This window comes from Sturnus vulgaris, chromosome 11, assembly GCF_052056855.1.
Source record: "Sturnus vulgaris isolate bStuVul1 chromosome 11, bStuVul1.hap1, whole genome shotgun sequence".
In the NCBI taxonomy this organism is placed as follows: Eukaryota; Metazoa; Chordata; class Aves; order Passeriformes; family Sturnidae; genus Sturnus; species Sturnus vulgaris.
In genome coordinates this window covers 6776272-6794588 of record NC_142253.1, presented here as the reverse complement: position 1 = coordinate 6794588, position 18317 = coordinate 6776272, and the positions used below count along the sequence as shown (strand labels likewise).

Genomic DNA, 18317 nt, shown 5'->3' with positions numbered 1-18317 from the left:
GTACTGCTAATTGAAAGATTATCTGTTTCTTTCTCTGTTTCCCTTACATTTATCTTTACTCTTTATCATCACGTGCATTTCACCATTTTGTATATTTTTGCTTAACTCCATGGAAAAAAATACTTCACTCTTATGCACAGATATGAGGAATCCAGACTATTACAGCCTGGCCAGTATTTTCTGGGCAAATCATCTTTTCATATATTTTAAAATATATTGCAGCAGAAAGGCCCATTATGGTTAGCATGGATCTGGCCTGCAGAGCTTATTTAAGTCGCAGAGTTAACTTGGGCTCAAGAATTGTGAGAAATGTTTGTTACTGTCTGCATCTTGCAATATGTAACATTTGAAGCTGTAATACCTGAAGTTTTTATAGCAAAATGCTTCCCTGGATTTTCCAGTAACCTGAGAGGTGGCTGTCTTAGTGAACCCAGAGTGTCTGAGTTGCAAAAACTGGCTTTGTTCTTTCTACTTCCTTGCTTCTCATCACTTAATAGGGCCACAACATCTGTCAGGTTTTCATATAATCCTAGGATAGTCTATATTGGAATATTCCTCTGGACATCATCTGGTCCAACTTTCTGTTTAAGGCAGGTTATCTGAGGCCTGGTCAAGCTAAGGGTTAAATATTTTTGGCAAGAGAAAGTTCACAATTTCTCTGGGCAGCCTGTTCCAATATGTAATTGTCCTCACAGTAAATATTTTGTTGTTGCATCTGAACAGAACTTCTGAACCAACTTGTGCCTCTTGCCCTGTCACCTTGTTCCTTGTGAAGAGAGTTACCTTCATCTTCTCTATAATTATCTTTTATTTCTTGGAAGACTGTGATTACATCTCACCTGAATCTTCTCTTCTTTAGGCTGAACAAATCAAATTCCTTTTAATTTTTTCACAATATTTTCTAACTTTCTAATGTCTTTGTTGGCTCTTTGCTGGACCCTGTCCAGTTTTTTAATGTGTCTCTTGAAGTGGCTCAGTCTTCCAGCCTGTCACAATTTCTGTACATAGGGACACTTTGGGTGGATCTATTTGTTTTACAGGTTTTTGTGTCACCTGCAAACTTGACAATGTATGTATTCTAATCATCCTCATGATTCTAAAAGATATCAGATAGGATTGAGCCCAATATTGATCCCCAAGGAACTCTGTGATTGATTTCCATTTGATTTTGAGCCATTCCCACCCTTTGAGCACAGCAGTTTAGCCAGTTTGCTGGCAGTCTTATGGTCCCCATCTGTGACCTTTCAAAGTAACTCTCTTAGCACCCTCGTGTGCATCCTGTCAAGTCTCATAGACCTGCCTATGTCCAATTCGTGTAATATTTTGTTGTTAACTTGCTAAGCATATGGTCAGAGCAGGTAGTATTAGCAAAGCATCAGCAGGCAGCAGTCAAACATGAGAAGAAAGTTTAAATTTAAATTTCCTTGCGCCGGGGTTCTTAGGGCCCTTGGTTTGATGTTCAAAGCACATCAGAGGTTATGGGGCCTCAGCAACTTCCCTTCATAGATAGTGTGGCTGTGGCCTCAAGGAACTTGAGTCCTGTGAGCTGTGCTTGGACCCAGAGTCTTAAACTGGCAAGAAACCAGGCAGGGTTATGAAACCTTGTATGGTAGTCAGGTTCCAGCAGAGGATCAGTAGTACCAAATTGTCCCCATCAAGTGCTTTGGTTTCAATAAATGGAAATCCAGCACTAATTGGCCTGAACGGCTGTGTACTTGAATAATTCTAAGTTGTAATATCATATTCTCTGTGTATAAATGAGAATCTAAAAGGTCATACCTGTTTGATTCTTCTGATTAAAATGATTCATCTGCACAGCTAGGTTGCTGAAATTGTTTTAACATTTCCAAATTCAAAAGGTAATTTCAATACCTTATGTAAAATTAGTGAACATTAGTTTGATTTCCAGATCATTAGCTGGGTTTATTTTGTGTAGTTTTGCCTATTTACCTTTAACACTTGGAAACTTTGTATCACTAGAGTGTTTTCTCTGTAAATTTCCCTTCCAGAATTGACAGTATGTGGTGTCATTAAGCAGGGGAAAGATCTGTGCTCCTCTGTTCATTACTCTGCTTTAGACCACTGTGTCTTGAATTCTTGGAGACATATTTGAAAGTTAACTAAAGAAGGAAGTGGTTGCAGTCTTTTGCTAGGTTCTTAATGCATGGTAATAACATTGTCTTATAATTTGGGTGTAAAAGTGTTATTGTGATGTTTGTATAAACACATAAGGGCATCTGTTGCATTCTCACCCTCATGCAGAATTCTTTGTAGATTTACTTATTAGCCTCCATTCCCCAGTTCTTCCTTCTCAGAAAAGGATACCTTAAGTTAGTCTTCTAATCTTAACAGTATTGTTCTTTCCCCTGGTACAGGTGGTTTGTAGTAGGTATGCACAATAATTTATATTCCAGCATTTAAAGTAAGCTGTATTCCAATGCTTCTGAGCATCTCCAATTTCACCTTTGAAGTGTTACTCATAAATAAAATTATACACATCAACCTGTTCTCAGGATCCGTGGGAAAAAGGATCATAGACTAGCATGATTTCTTATATAATTTTTTATTGCATGCTGCTTATGATTAGTATTATTTTGCAGGATCACAATCCTGTGTATAGTGATAAAGGGAGAAGTTGCAGATTTCCTGGATGTCAGAGTGAACTGCAGATTACCATAATGTGTTTTTCTTAGTGTATTAATATTTTTCCATAATGAGTCTTAAATTAATGGTCTGCTTGTTATGGCTGGGTTGGTCTGTCTTCATCTGGATGTTTTGATTTATGTGAAGTTTTTATCTCTTGCTTCCATACTTGCCCAATTATAGTCTTATATTTCTCATACTGGAGATACATTTTAAAATGCATAGACTGTGCTCCAGAGTTTTCAGCAGGAGCTGATGGGAGGGTCAGGACTTCAGCATATCAGCTGCTTGAGTTGTCACTTCATCCTGAATCCCACCTACCAACAAATAATGACATTTGTTCTTAGTTTTTATACCCTTCTTGGTCATTTCATACCTCTGGCTAGATAGAATTAACTTACTTGATTTCGTTTAGTGCCATAATGCCCCTCAGAGCTTCTCCTTGACAGACTTTGTGTGAATTCACTATTTTCCTTTCTTCTGAGTACTGATAAAGTGACACCCCCGTGGATTCTTCCTGTCTCTCCCTTTGCACTTCAACTCTCACATCCTTTCACTTCCATTGTGGAAAATCATCGGTGAATCGTATCATTGTACTTCTGCTCTTAAAAGAGTTTGGCTGCCGATTCATCCTTCCTTTCTCATTCCAGTTAAGAGTTGTCATATCTCAGGTCCTATACAGAGGCTGTCATACAGATTCTAACTGAACAGCTGAAGTAGGTGTTCCCTGTTTGAACGACTTTCCCGGACCACCTGGCAAAAGAATGAAACCTGCTGGTACAGGTGAAAAAATGCCTGCAGTGTCATGCCATGAAATAACCATCCGCTGCAGTTTTCAGCAGTTGCATGCTGTTTGTAGGCATATATTTCATCACAGTGTTGCCAGCCATGTTTAATATATTGTTAAATCTATTTAGTGAGCTTTAAAAATGTGAGTTTTCTGTATGTTTTGTTTCCTATTATTGTCTCCTTTCTTTGCTTTGCTTTTGCAGGCTGTGTTATATGTTTTGTTAGTTTATGCTTTCTTCACATCATTATTTGAGTGTTTTCTCTACATCATCCACTGTTTTCTGCCGTTTTCCTTCCTCATATTTTTCCTTCTCTACTTTCTCTTTGAGCTTAACTCCTCTTCGTGTTTTCTCTCTGTTCTCCAAATACTTGTTCTCATTCACAGGTATGAGCAGTTCATGGTTTTTCCCACATTGTCTCAGTCCCAATGCTACTGCTTGGGCTGTTTTGCTTCCTCAGATAAGTCCTTAGAACCAGTGGCATTTCCGAGCTCCTTTTTGTTCTGTTAAAGAGAAGTATTGGCTTCTAGGCAGTTTTACACACTCGAATGTTCTCCCTGCTCCTGGCCAGGTTCATCCCACTTAATTCTGGATGTCTAATGCAGCTGCCTAATCTATGTATGTGGCCATCCATGGCTACTTCTGTGGTCAGTGGGAAGAGAAGGGCTTCTTCAAATAGTGGTGTGCACCAGGAGGGGCCAAAATGATCCCAGAAGTATCCCTTCCTCTGTGCTGACCACCAAGGGAGCTTTGGATGACTGCTCTTCTAACTGGATGTCTCAGATTTGTAACAGTCACCTCTGTTAAAGTCTGCTGCTTGTACATGTGTTTTCAATTCTGATCTCCTTCTAACACCATGGATTTTCGGGGCTTTCTCTATTTTTTTGCCTAAAATAATCAATGCATCCATGTACAGCATTATGGAAACAATGCAAGGAAATTGAACTAGTGTGCTTTAAAGAGTCCAAACAATGTATTCAGCCTAATGACTTTGAGGAGAAAGAAAGTTCTCGCTACTTCCAGTCCTTGTGAAATTAGTTTTTCATCTGCCTCTATTCCTGCTGTCTGACTAATCAGTCTTGTGCACTGAACTGATGAACTGATCCTTCTGCTGCCACTTCCCTCCCTCTGCTGGAATACTGATGTACTCACGGCACAGTGAGAAAATATTTCAGTAGCGGAAGGTTTACTAAAGGACAGCCTGAGGCCCAGACTGCAGAATTAGATCTTGAGTGGGAATATATAGGAAAAGAAGAAAAGCTGTGAAAGAGGGAGGCTAAAAATGCAACAGCCAGATTGAAAGAGCAGAGAAGAGCCATAAAGGGGATAATCAAAGCTGTATGAAACAAGAGTGGCGTGTGCTTTTACCTGCGTGGCTGGCACATCTGGAGCAAGAGGCACTTCTGAGTAACTTGATGAGTGTCAACCTTAGAAACTAAGAAGTTGATCATTTATTGGCTTGTTAATGAAGTTAGTTAATTGACGTAATTTTGCCAATTTTTGCATAATTTGACATAAATACATCGGTAATGTTTAAAGAAAAGAATCGTGATGTGTGAACATGAAATTGATTTGCCATGGTCAACTCTGTCACTGTTAAAGGGTAGGTGACGGTGTCTATGACTCTGTTTGGTCACTCGCCACTGTATTTGCTTTCTGATTCATGTAGAGTAAATAATAGACAAACCCTTTATGAATTTGATGGACACTTGGACATATCAGTGTTTTCTTTTCAAACTGGAGCTGAGGCAGCTTTCTGACAGCTAACTTCAGGACAAAGGAAAGCTGCATGAATGAAGTTTGTAATATAAAGAGAATATTTGACACAGAGAATATAGATCTGTCTGTCACTTGCTTTATCCTATGTCTGGAGTCTGCATTCAGCTATGGATACTATCTTAGACTCCATTTGTGAAGCACTGTTGAAGAACTAAGCTTGAAAGAAATCACGCATAGGTTTTTTTCCTATCTGGCTTCTACACCACAAAAAAAGCTGAGGTTCTGTTCAGAAACTGTTCAGCACCTGACAGACGTTTTTCTTCCAGTGATGTTCTTAGTTTTAATTATAAGTAGTTTTCTATATTTTAAAGTATGCTACTAGATAATTAATCAAACAATAATGCACTCCATTCATTTTTAGACTCTGTTTCCATGAACACCTTTATTCATGCTCAGACTAAGATGAAGAGTTTTGGGAAGCTACAGACAGGGCAGCAAAGAGCCAGTTTAACTGTCTGAAACATCAGGGCCCAACTCAAGAGGCTGATGGCCTTTGATAATTAATCCTGCTGCAAATGTCTGCAGTAGAAGTCAGTATTGCTCTCTTTACCTAAATTTTATGGTGTTGGCCTTTTGTGAAGGAGCTAAGTTAGACTTCAAGTTGATCAGGAGGAGAGAAAAATCATGCTGCTCTGTATTAGATCTGCAGTTTTACGAGATGTGACATAAATTATGAGGGACATAAATTATCAGTTGGGTGGAACACTGAGACTATTCTTATAATTACAGCCTATGCTATCCCATATGACTATAGTTTGATGAGCTTGAATTTATAGATCTTTTATATGCATAAATTTGGAAAGAAACACCTCTAGCTTGTATAGTCCCACACTTCAAATGAAAACAGAAAATTAAATTAGCTAAGCCTGCGTGTATATGCACCTCTGCAGGTTAAACAAATGTATTTACAGATCTGATTTCTGCTGTGTGGTTTTGCAAATACACGTAGGGGATCTGTGAGCAGTTCCACCGACAGTGCCAGTCCCGTGCTCTCGAGTACCTCTAGAGGAGGCAGCACATCAGATTTACATATTTTTAGCTGTTCGAGGATGTTGTTACTGACAGTGACATCAAGCATGGCCAGAAATCGTTGCAGACCATGGCCTGACAGTTTGACATTGGTACTTGAACACTCTAGTGCAGAAAACTCTGTAATAAATGAATTCTAAATCCAGGGGTTTTATCAAAGAACTTGATTTTGCAAAGGTTAGACTTTGTTGCTTGGAGTTAGGTGGTACGACAGCATCCTTTAAGCCTCGCTTTTGACACGGTACGACGTCATCGCAAAGTTTAGGCAAAGGAAAAAATAATTTAAAAAAGAAATGTGGAATAACAATGAGAAGGCCCTCTCCCCAGGAGACAGGTTACGGGTATAACGAGGGCAGTCAGCAGCGCGCAGGAAACTCGCTCGGTGTCTCCTCTGTGCCCGGGGCCGGGCGAGGGAGGGAGGGAGGGATGGAAGGAGGGGATGGGAGGGACGGAGGGAGCCGGGGGGGGGACGGGGACGCGCCCGCCCGGAGCGAGTTTCCTGCTCGCCGCTGCCTTTAAGGAGGCGCCGGGTTTAAGGTGGAGCGGCAGGAGGGCGGAGCCGGGCGGGCGCGCTCCGCCCGCCGCGTCGCTCTCCGGTCCGCCCCCCTGGCCGGGGCAGCGGGTGCCAGGCGGGGTTGTGATGCGGCCGTTGTTTTTGTAGGGTCGCGGGGCCGCGCTGCGGAGGTAGCGAGGCGGCCCATGGAGCTGGGGTACGCCTGGCAGGCGGCGTAGCCCTGCCCGCCCCCGCTCCCTTCCGCCGCTTTGTTAGCGCGAACACAAGCGCGCCTCACCTACACGGTGAAGAGGAAGGCAGCGCTCCCCGCACAATAATGGGCACCCGGGCGCTGCCCCCCGGGCCGCCGCAGAGGTGAGTCGGCGCCGCCGCAGGGCCGCAGGTTCCCCGCGGGGAGGAAGCAGAGCGAGCGGGCGGGCTGACAGCGCCGCGGCGCTGCCTTAAGAGCGGGGCGCCACCTTAAGCGGCCGCTGACTTTTCTCGTTACATTGTAGCAGCGGAAAGAATGTCGGCGCGGGCCGCGGGTGACGTCAGGAGGGAGCAGCGCGGCGCGGCCGCCAGGCAGCGGCAGCGGCGGCCCCGCCACGGCGAGGGAGGAGGCGGAGGAGGCGGGAGCGGCGCCGGCCCCGCCGCCACCGCAGCGGCAATGGCGGCCGTCGGGGAGCGCAGGTCCCTGCCCAGCCCCGAGGCGATGTTGGGGCAGCCCTGGAGCCACTGGGTCGATGCTGCTAAACTTCACGGGAACGACGGTGAGTGGCCGCCGAGCACCGCCGCCACCCCCACCCCCCTCCCCCCCCCCACCCCGCTCCTCCCCGGCGCTCCCCGCGGGTGCCCCGGGACGCACGGCGGGGCGCCGGGCCCGGCGCGGAGATTGGGTCCGTTCCCACCCCCGGCATTCGCGGCCGGCTTCGTTGTCCGGTGCGCGCCCCCCGGCCCGGCTCGGGAGCGGCGCGGAGCGGGCAGCGCCTGCCCCAGTTCCTGTAATCCGGGACACGGTGCGAGGAGGTCGGAGCCGGTCCCCGGAGCCCGGCACCTCCTGCCCTGCATTCAGCCTCGGCGTGGGGCGGGGAGCTCCCGCCGCAGGTGAGGCATCCCCGGCGCTGACAGCGGCTGCCCCGCTCCGGGGCCCGGGAGCCCTCGGTCACTCTGCTCCTGTGTTTACTGTCGTGTGCCCACGGGCGAGTGGGCTACAGGTCACGAGCGGGGTGTCAGTCCTACCCTCTGGCTTTCCCATGGATTGAGATCTTGTGGCTTTTTGGTTTTAGGAACAGCATTAGAAGAAAGTTTCAAGGAATACGGAAGAAACCGAGAAGCAATGCGACTTTGCCGAGAAGGTGAGTGCGATTCATTCTTGAAGAAAAGGTGCACGGAGAAGTTTTCTTCCTCATAACTACTTAGCAGAGGGTCAGGCATGGGAAGGAGAAAGGATCAGAGTCTCCTATCGGTTTGGTTTTAGGACTGGTGGCCTGTCAGTGACTGATATTATTATTATTAAATTGCTACATATTTTGAAAACTATGAGTTAGTGCATAGGCTGTCTTTACTGTGTTCCTGTATGGTTAGTTTTTTTTGCTTAAGACTATAAATAGTCCTAAGGAAGCTCTGTGGCCAACACTGATAAAATCTTCTCTTGAGGTATATTTTTTTTATTCTTGATATAATTCATGTCAGTATTTCAATACCAGTCCCTTCCTATGTCATGTCATGTGTTATATTTATTGCTTGGTACTCTGCTAAATGAGAGTGACCTTTCACCTGTGATTAGCAAAAGCCCATTACGGCCTAGTTTCTTGCAAGAGTAACAATGCTACTTGGAGCTGTAAGCAGATGATGAATGAAAGTTATAGATTATTATTTACTCTCAAACAGGCAGTGGAAAAAAGGAAGGGATGAATCTTATTTATTATGTTAATTTTTATTTGCTTGTTTTTCTAATTTAATGATTGTTTTAGAACAGAGAAAGATTTATAATCTTTCTTAATATTGGTGGTTCTTGTTTCCCTCCAACTGCCTGAGACGTGCCAGAGAACAGGCCCAGCTGTTTTAAATGCTAGAGCAGTTAGACCCAAGTCATTTATTCGATGTTGTTGGAAATGGAAGACTGAGTTTGTAGACATGGTTTACAATCACGGGAAGCAGAACTTGCCAGCGACTTTAGGAGATGATCTGATTCAGCACTTACTGACTTGTGAGCTGCAAGCAGCAAATGAAACCTAAAGCAAGGTGGCACAGACTAGCAGGATTGGAAGGCAGTGATCCATATCGAGTCTGAATCAGAATGGCTATTTTTTGTAGAATTCCTAATGTTGCTAAAATTTGGAAAATGCAATTTCTAGGATCAGAGTTGGTGGTCAGTGGCATGGAAGAAAGATGCAATAAGCAGCTGTGCTGCAGCATTCAGATTCACTTGTATTGTTTTGCCATCTCAAGTGTACCTGTGAGTTCTTAGGCACTTGAAAAATCACTTTATTACTTCATTGCCAAGTTCCAATCTAATCATTGTGCTGGATATGCAATTCATTTCTCTGAATAGGCAAATCATTCAAATGCTAAAAAGCATTTACAACAATAAACACGAATTATCCTAGTAAAGATTTTACCAATAAGGATTTTCAAGCATTTACTCTTATTTCTACCTCTTAAAATGCAAGCATCTATGGTTTCCAGATTCTGAAGATTAGCTGGCAGAGTAAAGAATAATCTATCCTATTTTTTTCCCACTGGAGAGAGATCAGGGAACTGTTTTTGCACAGGCTGATCACTGAGACACAGCTTTTCTGCACTGACTCCAACCATGTGAATGATTTGTAGGGTTATGAGTTGAAGGAAGTTCATAAAATACTTTGAGAATTAAAAGTGAAACTTAGTAGCCCTGTCAGGCTTCCAGAAGTCTATTTATTTTGGTTGCTTTATGACATGCGAATGAGACACTGACTTGGCATATACCTGTAGCTGGTCTGTAGGGAGCTTGGCCTGCTGCAAAATAGAGTTAAAGTAGTATTAAGTAAGTTTAGATTAACTTAACTTAGGGAACTAGGGGAGCAGCAAACATGCCAGCATACATATGTGTTATCAAATAAAACTTTAAAAATACTGTAAATTATTCCTTTTCCCAGGAAGAATTTTGCATTCAAAATTGAAGAGCAAACATTTATTAAGTAATTGGACTTTCTAAACCTTGGTTCTTAGTAGAGAAAGGTGAACTAAAAGTATAAATTTTGTTAAATCCACTTTAACCTCAAGACTTTTGTCGTGGTACCCCACAGTATTTTAAATACAAGTAACAGCAGAACTCCTTGTGTAAGAAAGTTATTTCTCTACAGATTGGGAGTTGACTCTGAGGCCCAACTTCACAAAAGGATTTCAAGGTTATTTAGGCTAATTTAACCTTGCATTGCAACTCTTCCAGTTTGCATAAAAGAATTAAATATTCATGGCCTGGAGAGGGAGCAAAAGAAGGAACATGACTTAACAGCCTATGTATTAGAATTAGGTTCAAAACCAAGAACCATTTTCTTTATCTAACAATTGTCAGGCACCCACTGGCCTGTGTCCCCACTGGGGTATGGGTGGTAGTTGTTTCTTTTCCCGTGTGCTGTTTCTCTGCATCTCCTGGTGGGAATGGCCTCATCCTCAGCATGCCTGGTGGCAAGAGGTGGATTTCAGCCTCGCAGGCAGTTGAGTCTGAGTCTCCTGAATGAAGAGTGAGTGTTCCTCTTTTTGTAACACTGTATTAGAAAAGGGGCTTAACATTGCCTGCTTCTCCTTTTGTTAAGCTTTAAAGGCAAAGCATGATGCATGCTATTTCTTTTCAAGGAATAAAGGAGGATGTAACTGTGTAATTCTGGGGCAATATTTGCAAGCAGTGGAGAGGGGCAGGATTTCAGACGCACCTTTGTCAGTGGCACTTTCTATTTGCTCATCAGGCAGCCCCTCTCTCAGCTTTTTAGTGGTTGTGAAGCCTGATGAGTCCTTAATACCTGTCAATGATGCTAGTTCCACGCAGGGATCAGGCAACATGTCTCAAACATGCTTTTCTGTATCTAACCCTCCTTGTCAAAAGCAAGCTTACATTGAAGTAAGAATTTGAATTTGGGCTTCCCAAACTCCCAGTATTTGTGTCTTATACTTCCCTGTTTCTTTTTCACTGCTCTTATATGCTTTCTGTTCTGCTAATACATAATATTAAATCATTCCTGCTGGGATTCTCACTGACCTTCATCAAAGTGAGAAACTCACTGGATACTTTCCTACATGTTGCTTTCTGAGGCAGTAACAGTGCACACTGAGCTTTGATGTAGAAATCAGAGCTGCAGGAATAAGGTATGGACCCAATGGACTTGACTTGCTCTTGGTATGGAAAATCCCCAGGAGATGGAAGTGAGAGAGGGATACCCAATGGAATGGGAAGATTTTACTTTAAAATAAACCTTAAACTTTACTTTGACTTTGTACACTGAAACCTTCTTCTGCTGAGCAATCTTATCAAGGTAAGAGCATGTTAGAAGCAATTGTGCTTATTAGTTATTTTCACGTGTAATTGATGTGGCAGAATCTTTTGGCTCATGCAGTCACTTAATTACTTACTGCTTTGTGAACCAGCTAAAGGTGTGAATCCCCTGCCACTCACTTGTGCTGTGATGAAGCAAGGCTAGCATGTCACATTATAATATGTAGATGAATTACAAAACTGCAAGGCAGAAAATCTCATCCTCTTCATGCATTTTTTCCTATATTTTAAAATGAAACTTTGCTGAAGTGCATATTCCAACCTTGTGTGATAGTGGGAGCAAGTGCCGTCGGATGCAGCCAAAATGTTTTCAGACACTCAGTTCATCTTGGAGGTGCAGTGAATCTTAAAAGGAGGTTGATGTTTCTGTAGTACCTGACACTGTTTGATTTGAAAAAAAAAGATTCTTCATATTAAACCTCATAATCAGTGCTTGAAACAGTTTTTCAGGAGATCCTTTCTAACTTATGCTGGATTTAGTTTTCTTTTAAGAATTTTTCTAGCCCATTGTTGCAAAGAGGATCTCTAAATAGAGCTGTGCGTGTGAGTGTAGAGTTCATGCGTGGTGACTTTGACAGGCTTCAACAGAGGCAACTGTTGCTTCTTGCAAAATTTAACAACAGGTTGGCTCATTTTGCTCTCTGAAAGAGTAGAGAAGCTGTGGACAGAAACCAAAGTGAGGACCAAAGTTGTTTATTTGGGCTGGGCACCTAACCAACTCCCACCACCCAAGGAACTCTTGACTCTCCTCACAGTAAAATTTCAATTGCTAAAGATGATCATGTGTATTCCTTTAAATAAAACAAAAACATGGGAAAAAAAACCCCAAAATAAGAAACTCAAAACCAAGCCATCCCCACCCCCAAATCTATACTGGGGAGTCAGAGAGAGACAACCCATGTACATCATCATTACATATACCATTAGTTATTAATTTGTGCAAGCCTTTTGAAGTGGTTGGGATAAAAGTCTGTTATATTATAGTGACTCATACTTCTGAAATACTTAAAATTATAAAAATTACAAGAAAGGAAACTATAGCATCTCAGATGGGAAAATAAAAGCATGGGGAGCAGGAAAGAGATTTGGTTAGACAATTTAAAATTGTTTCTTTTTAATAGTGTATTTAGTGCATGCTGAAACTATGGTGTTTTTACTAAAGCTTAAACACCTCATTCTTTCAGTTACACATACAGCTCCCTTTTTTAGTTTGTTTGGGTATTTGTGTGTGTGTTACGCCCTTTGAGAGGTGAATCCCTTGGTATTGTCTATTTCAAGCACTTCACTCGTGCTGTTACTATAGCTTAGAGTTAACTGGCAACAAAGTAGAGGAGGAGGACAGAACATCTGTAACTGGGGTCACAGGTCAAAATTGCTGTTTACTGTGGGGTAGCACAGTACCAGGCAAACAGCTTTTACAGCTGTTAGACTATACTGTCTTAATAAAGCAAGCCTTGAATTTTCATGGGAGTGCAGATTGTCAGTTTTTGGTAGGCACCTTCAGAAGACACTCTGGAAGGTTTAGTGACAGTAGGAATCAGTCAGGAGAGCAGGTGGGAGCAAACTGTTCAGCATTGTGTCACCTGGTAACAGCTGAACTTCTGGTCTTTGACAGTTCATATGTCTTGGGGATAAAATAAAGGCTTTGTGAACCTCTAGGGCATTCAGCAGAAGCTTTGAGGTTTGATTATATTAATTGCTATTAATGGAAGTTACCAGAGCTACAGTTCTAAGAGCCATGTGATGAACCCTTGTTCTTCTTGAGCTCTTTCTAGTCAGGGCTGAGCAGTGAAATCTAGGCCTGGGAGGCTCACTAGAAGCATCTTTATCACATAGACCCAAGGTCTAGAATTTTCCTAGCAGCAGGTTCCATAAATAATTAAGGCACTGGTGAAACTTCTGTACCAATATTAAGTTGTAAATACAAGTAAGAGATTGCATCTTATTTCAAATATAATTTTGTTTTTATTCAGCCTTGGGAGGTGCTTAGTTGAGTTGATTTTTTTTGTTATGTCAAATCATATCAGAGAGGTGCTTGGAGGGCTCTATAGTCCTTGACTATCTGCAAATACACTTGTGAGAATTTTTAATACATTGAAAGAAGTATTTTAAGGTGGTAGCACCACAAAGTCCCATGCTTCTTTTTTTACATTCTGCGTAGCTCTTCACAGTTTGTAATTAGATAAATCTCTTCGTCATTTCATTGCATTTTAATTGACTATTTACATAAATTGTTTTAAGGTTTTGTGGACTGGTTATTGTAAAACAATTACAGGGAGACTTTAAAATTGCATTGAACTGTTTAGGAAAATTGTGGAGTTTTTATGAGATTGCTTGAAAAACATGCAATTTGAAAGGATGTTACTTCTGAAATTCTATGCAGTGATTAACCCTAATTTTTTTCTTGTTATTTTTTTTCCTTTAGATCTAAGTTCTGTTTACAATATTTAATTATTTCTGGCAAGATGAGTCAGGCGTTATAAATAGAATATTGTGATGTTAGACTGCAAGTTAGAACTGTGTCATCTCATATGCTTTAAAGACACTTTGCAGGTTTTAGATATTACCATAGTATTAGTGTGGTATTGAGGGCCATGGGATCTTTGGCTGGAACCACAGCCATAAGACTGTCTTGATCTGTCCATAAGTGAGGAGGCTGGATATTTTCTTTTTTTGTAAGAATTTTTGGAAATAGTTGTCTGTACACATACATAACAGTCAGGAATTCACTGTTATCTAATGCTTCTTAAGTGGTATGTATGATTAGCTGGGTTATCCCTGTGCAGAAGAGGTGATGTCTTGATAATACTTGGTTAAAGATTGGCGTTTGTATCCTTTCTGTGCTATATTTAGCAACAAAAACTGAGTGAGAGAAGAGCGATGCAATAAATATGTAGAAGTGTAATTTTCATACAAGGTGGTAACTTTGTCATCTAAGTAGAGCAGGAAAGACAAAAAGGCTTAGTGAAGGATACTTTTAAATAAATTGGGTTAAGAGGATGCAGATTACTCTCTCTAAGGTAACTATTTAAAAAGGTATTTCTTCCATTGCAGCAGATCTATAAAAGTGAATGTGTCCAGTTCTTACAGTTCTCCTGGCTATGCCTAGCCCGTGGCTGGAACTGCTGAAGGTTGTCTGGGGATAGGTGTGATCTCTTGTCTCTTACAAAACAGAAAAGATTTAATCTTTCACAAACTATTGTAATATTTGACTTGTAATTAACTATTCTAAATAATCTGTAGGATCCTTGAAAATTGTTTCTCTTCCTGTGTAATGAATGAAATAATCCACTGCTGTGGAAGTTCCTCATATGTATGATATTCAACGTTATTTCCTAGGCATTTTTACAGTGTAGGTGACAGCACAGAGATGAATAGAGCTTTGTACTTACACTTCAAGTTTTTTAGCAGCAAGTGTTAAAATCTGACAAAGGGAATTCAAAGTCTAATGTAGCAGAGTAGCATGATTATAAAAGCAGTTGTCACAGAAGGCAATAAATTTATTGTAATCTGTGTTCCCACTGCCAGAAGGCTTTGCACAGTCAAAAGCTGTCCCTGCTTGTGCAGGCTGTGTGCAGCTGTGAGCCAGGACTGGTGCTGGTGGCTCTCACAGCCATTCTTGTGGCAAGTCAGACACTCGTGGTAACCCCAGATACTACAGGGTATGACAGGATGTGACTTCATCAAAGTAAACTGTGCGTGCAGCTGCTCCCACATTGCTTGGAGTCATGATTGCTAGGTTTGGAAATGGCAAATATTCTGGGTTATTGGCTCAGGTAGATTAGAAATACTCAAATGCTCAGTTACTTGTGTGTGCACATGCCCGTCAGCCCTGTGGAATAAGCTGCTTTGTGGTAGCATGTGCTCCAAATGAGAAAGATTGTTTATTTACAAGCTCACTCCCACCCTAATCTCCACTTCTGGTAGTTTTGGTATTGCCCATGGATAAATTTCATTGATAATATAAAGGGAAAGGGTAATTGGTTATGCCTTGCTTTTCTGCTGGGGGGATTATATTAGGCAGAAAACATGTAGTGTTCTTGATCTGCTCTTCCTTCTGTTGCTAAGCAGGACTTGAATCTTCATCGACTTTAGTGCAACAGAAAGTGCAGCTTTCTCAACTGGCACTGAAAAAATATGTACAAAAGAGCTGAAGGACTAAAATCCTGTAGGGAGCAATTTTGAGGTTATTGCTTTGGTTCTGAAATCTAGAGCTCTCATTGTTTTCTTTGCAAGCAAGTTGGTTGGATGCTTTCTCACTGATACAGTTGCCTGGAAGTCCTATAGCAGCTTGCCTTAAAAATGAAGTGTGGAGGCTTTAATGAGTTAAATTTGAAAATCAAGTCCTATTATGAATACACAGTAAAAGTTGGATGTTTGCTTCCCATGGACATCAAATTCTGTTACAGTTTACCCTTCATAAAAATTTCATTTTCAGTCTATGGTTTTGTTCATTGACTGCATAAGTGGCAGTAGTAGATGTTGTGAGCAGGAAAATGGGAGTTCTGGTGGTTTATTAAATGTTACTTGGGAATGTGGGGTCTTGTGAGCCACTGAAGTCAGATGGGTTTTTCTTGTGGCTGGAAGGAGGATGTAGGACCAGGTTGTGGGGCTCAGTGGGTGAGAGAGGAGACAGCCATGTTCACTGCAACCTCACAATCAGACACCAAAGGTACTTCACTATGCAAACATTTAATTGTCAGTCCCTAGATATTATAGCCATGGCTTTGTCAAGGTGTATATACCCTAAATTACACCCTCTGGCTATTGTTTCAGGCGAAACTACTGAGGAAAATCTGTATCAGTTTACACCTAGGGTGTGGTTCTACAATCTATTTTTTTTTTCCTCCTAGTAATTCTAGATTAAGCACCTCCTCTGTCTCTGCTGAGTGAAACACTTGTGAAATAATAGTTGTATTCTAACTGTAAAGTTGTTTCCAAAACAAGGTGATGGCTGCTTAAAGGAGAACCTTTAATTTTCCATCACGTGTTTGGTTTGGAAATCTAGAATGACTGTGCTTGATAATGTATCTTTTCAGAGTGAATCTGATCCGATTTTTGCATGTCTGCCTACAAGACTGTATAGCATAATAGGTCTTGTATCTTGGTTATCCTTGAATGTTAAAGATGTCATGTCAGTGAATAACCTCAGTGTAAATCAGGACCAGTTGTAAGTGGTGTATGGTGAAAACTAAACAAGTAAGAACTAGCTGTTGTTGTTATTATTAGTTAGTATTTTTTTTTAATTCCTTTTTCATAATTAGTTATGTCAGGAGGCCAGGTAATAGAAATTGAAAGTTTTTCTAACATTCCTGAGATGATTCCCAGTAACTTTGTGAACTGGAGAAAATACCATTTGAATTTGTATTACTCTGCTGAACTAGACTTACAGCATCATTTATCTTTATCTCTTACTGCAGGGCAATTGCAAATGATGCAAAACGGAGAAAGAAGCATCATTTATGCAGTATACATAAATGTGTTCCATACCAAATACTCTTTTTATCCCTTCAGAACAAATCTGTAGTTGTGTGGAATATCCAGAAGCCCCAAATGCTGCAAAGATTTGGGTTAACTGGCAGTATTTTTGATGGAGTGTCAAAGGAATAAAAAGTGTTCCCAATAGTGAGACAGTGTGGGTGTTGGATTATTGAGACAGCCATATAAAATAATTTGGAAAGCACTTTTCAAAATAATACATTTTCCAAAGAATTTCTTCACTTTTCCCAGGAAATGTTAAAATCATCTGTTTCATTCCTGTTCAATTAGAATGATTCTAGAAATATATTAAAGGGGTTTAACTTGCCTCTGACAACTAGAAGGCTTTTCTAGGCCTTGGTTTATAAGGAATATTATAATTGTGGGATTTCAGATATTGTTGTAGTTTGGCACTGGCCAAACGCCAGGCACCCCTGACAGTCACTCAGTCACTCACTCCCCTGCTACAGCTGGACAGAGGAGAGAAAAATTTAATGAAGGCTTCATGAGTGGAGATAAGGACCAGGAGAAAACACTCCAAGGGCAAAACAAGCTCATCTTAGAGGTACAAAGTGAATTTATTACTAACAGAATCAGAGGAGGATAATGAGAAGTAAAATAAGCCCTTAAAACACCTTTTCTTCCCCCAGCCCCTCCCTCCTTCCCACTGACAGCACAGGGAGACAGAGCTTGGGGGTTTTGGTCAGTTCATCACTGAGATTTTCTTCCACTGCTCAGGGAGAGGAGCCCTGTGAGCCCATGGGGTCCCTCCCACGGGAGACAATTCTCCATGAACTTCTCCAGCGTGGGTCCAGTCTCAGGGGCAGACAGTCCGACCACACCTGCTGCAATGTGAGCCCCTCCCACGGGCACACAGTCCTCCCAAAACTGCTGTGCTGGGGGTCAGTGTTCCACGGGGTGCAGCCCTCCAAGGACAGGCTGCTCCAGCCTGGGAGCAGAGCCCCTCTCTCCACTGGGTCCTCACTGGATCACAGCCTGGATCTCTGCACCCCTGTGGATCCCCAGGGGCTGGGGGTGGATCTCTGCACCCCTGTGGATCCCCAGGGGCTGGGGGTGGATCTCTGCACCCCTGTGGATCCCCAGGGGCTGGGGGTGGATCTCTGCACCCCTGTGGGTCCCCAGGGGCTGCAGGGTCACAGCTGCCTCACCAGGGTCTCACCACAGCCTGCAGGGGAATCTCAGCTCTGGCCCCTGGATCATCTCCTGCCCCTCCTTCTCCACTGACCCTGGTGTCTCCGGGTTGTTTCCCTCACATGTTCTCACCTCCTCCTCTTCTCTGGCTAGGAGACAACTGTGTCCCACTTTGTTGTGATTTTCTTCTTAAATCTGCTATCACAGAGGCATTACCAACCTCTGTAATTGGCCCAGTTTTCACTGGCAGCATCTCCATCCTTAGATTGAAGGGATCAGGGATTGCCTCTGCTGGACACAGTGGAATCTTCCAGCAGCTTCTCATAGAAGCCACCTCTGTGTCCCCTCACTACCAAAAACCAGGCTGTGCAAAACCAGTACAGATGTTCAGATAATTTGTATTTTAAGACCTAGAATCTGTGTT

The 18317-nt window shown here is 42.2% G+C and overlaps 1 protein-coding gene across 4 annotated transcripts in view; it reads left to right on the top strand.

Moving 5' to 3' along the window:
* ATXN7 (ataxin 7) overlaps positions 1-18317 on the top strand; it is an 85976-nt gene that overhangs the window by 18648 nt on the left and 49011 nt on the right. For 2 of the 4 annotated variants that reach the window (XM_088171328.1, XM_088171326.1), the window contains exons 3-5: positions 141-3426; positions 7248-7502; positions 8019-8087. In XM_088171328.1, coding sequence (XP_088027454.1) covers positions 3408-3426; positions 7248-7502; positions 8019-8087 — 343 coding nt within the window. In that variant the 5' untranslated portion in view covers positions 141-3407. Of the gene's footprint in view, positions 1-140; positions 3427-6870; positions 7108-7247; positions 7503-8018; positions 8088-18317 lie in introns of those variants that run through there. The other 2 variants (XM_088171327.1, XM_014873077.2) reach the window with 2 other exon arrangements.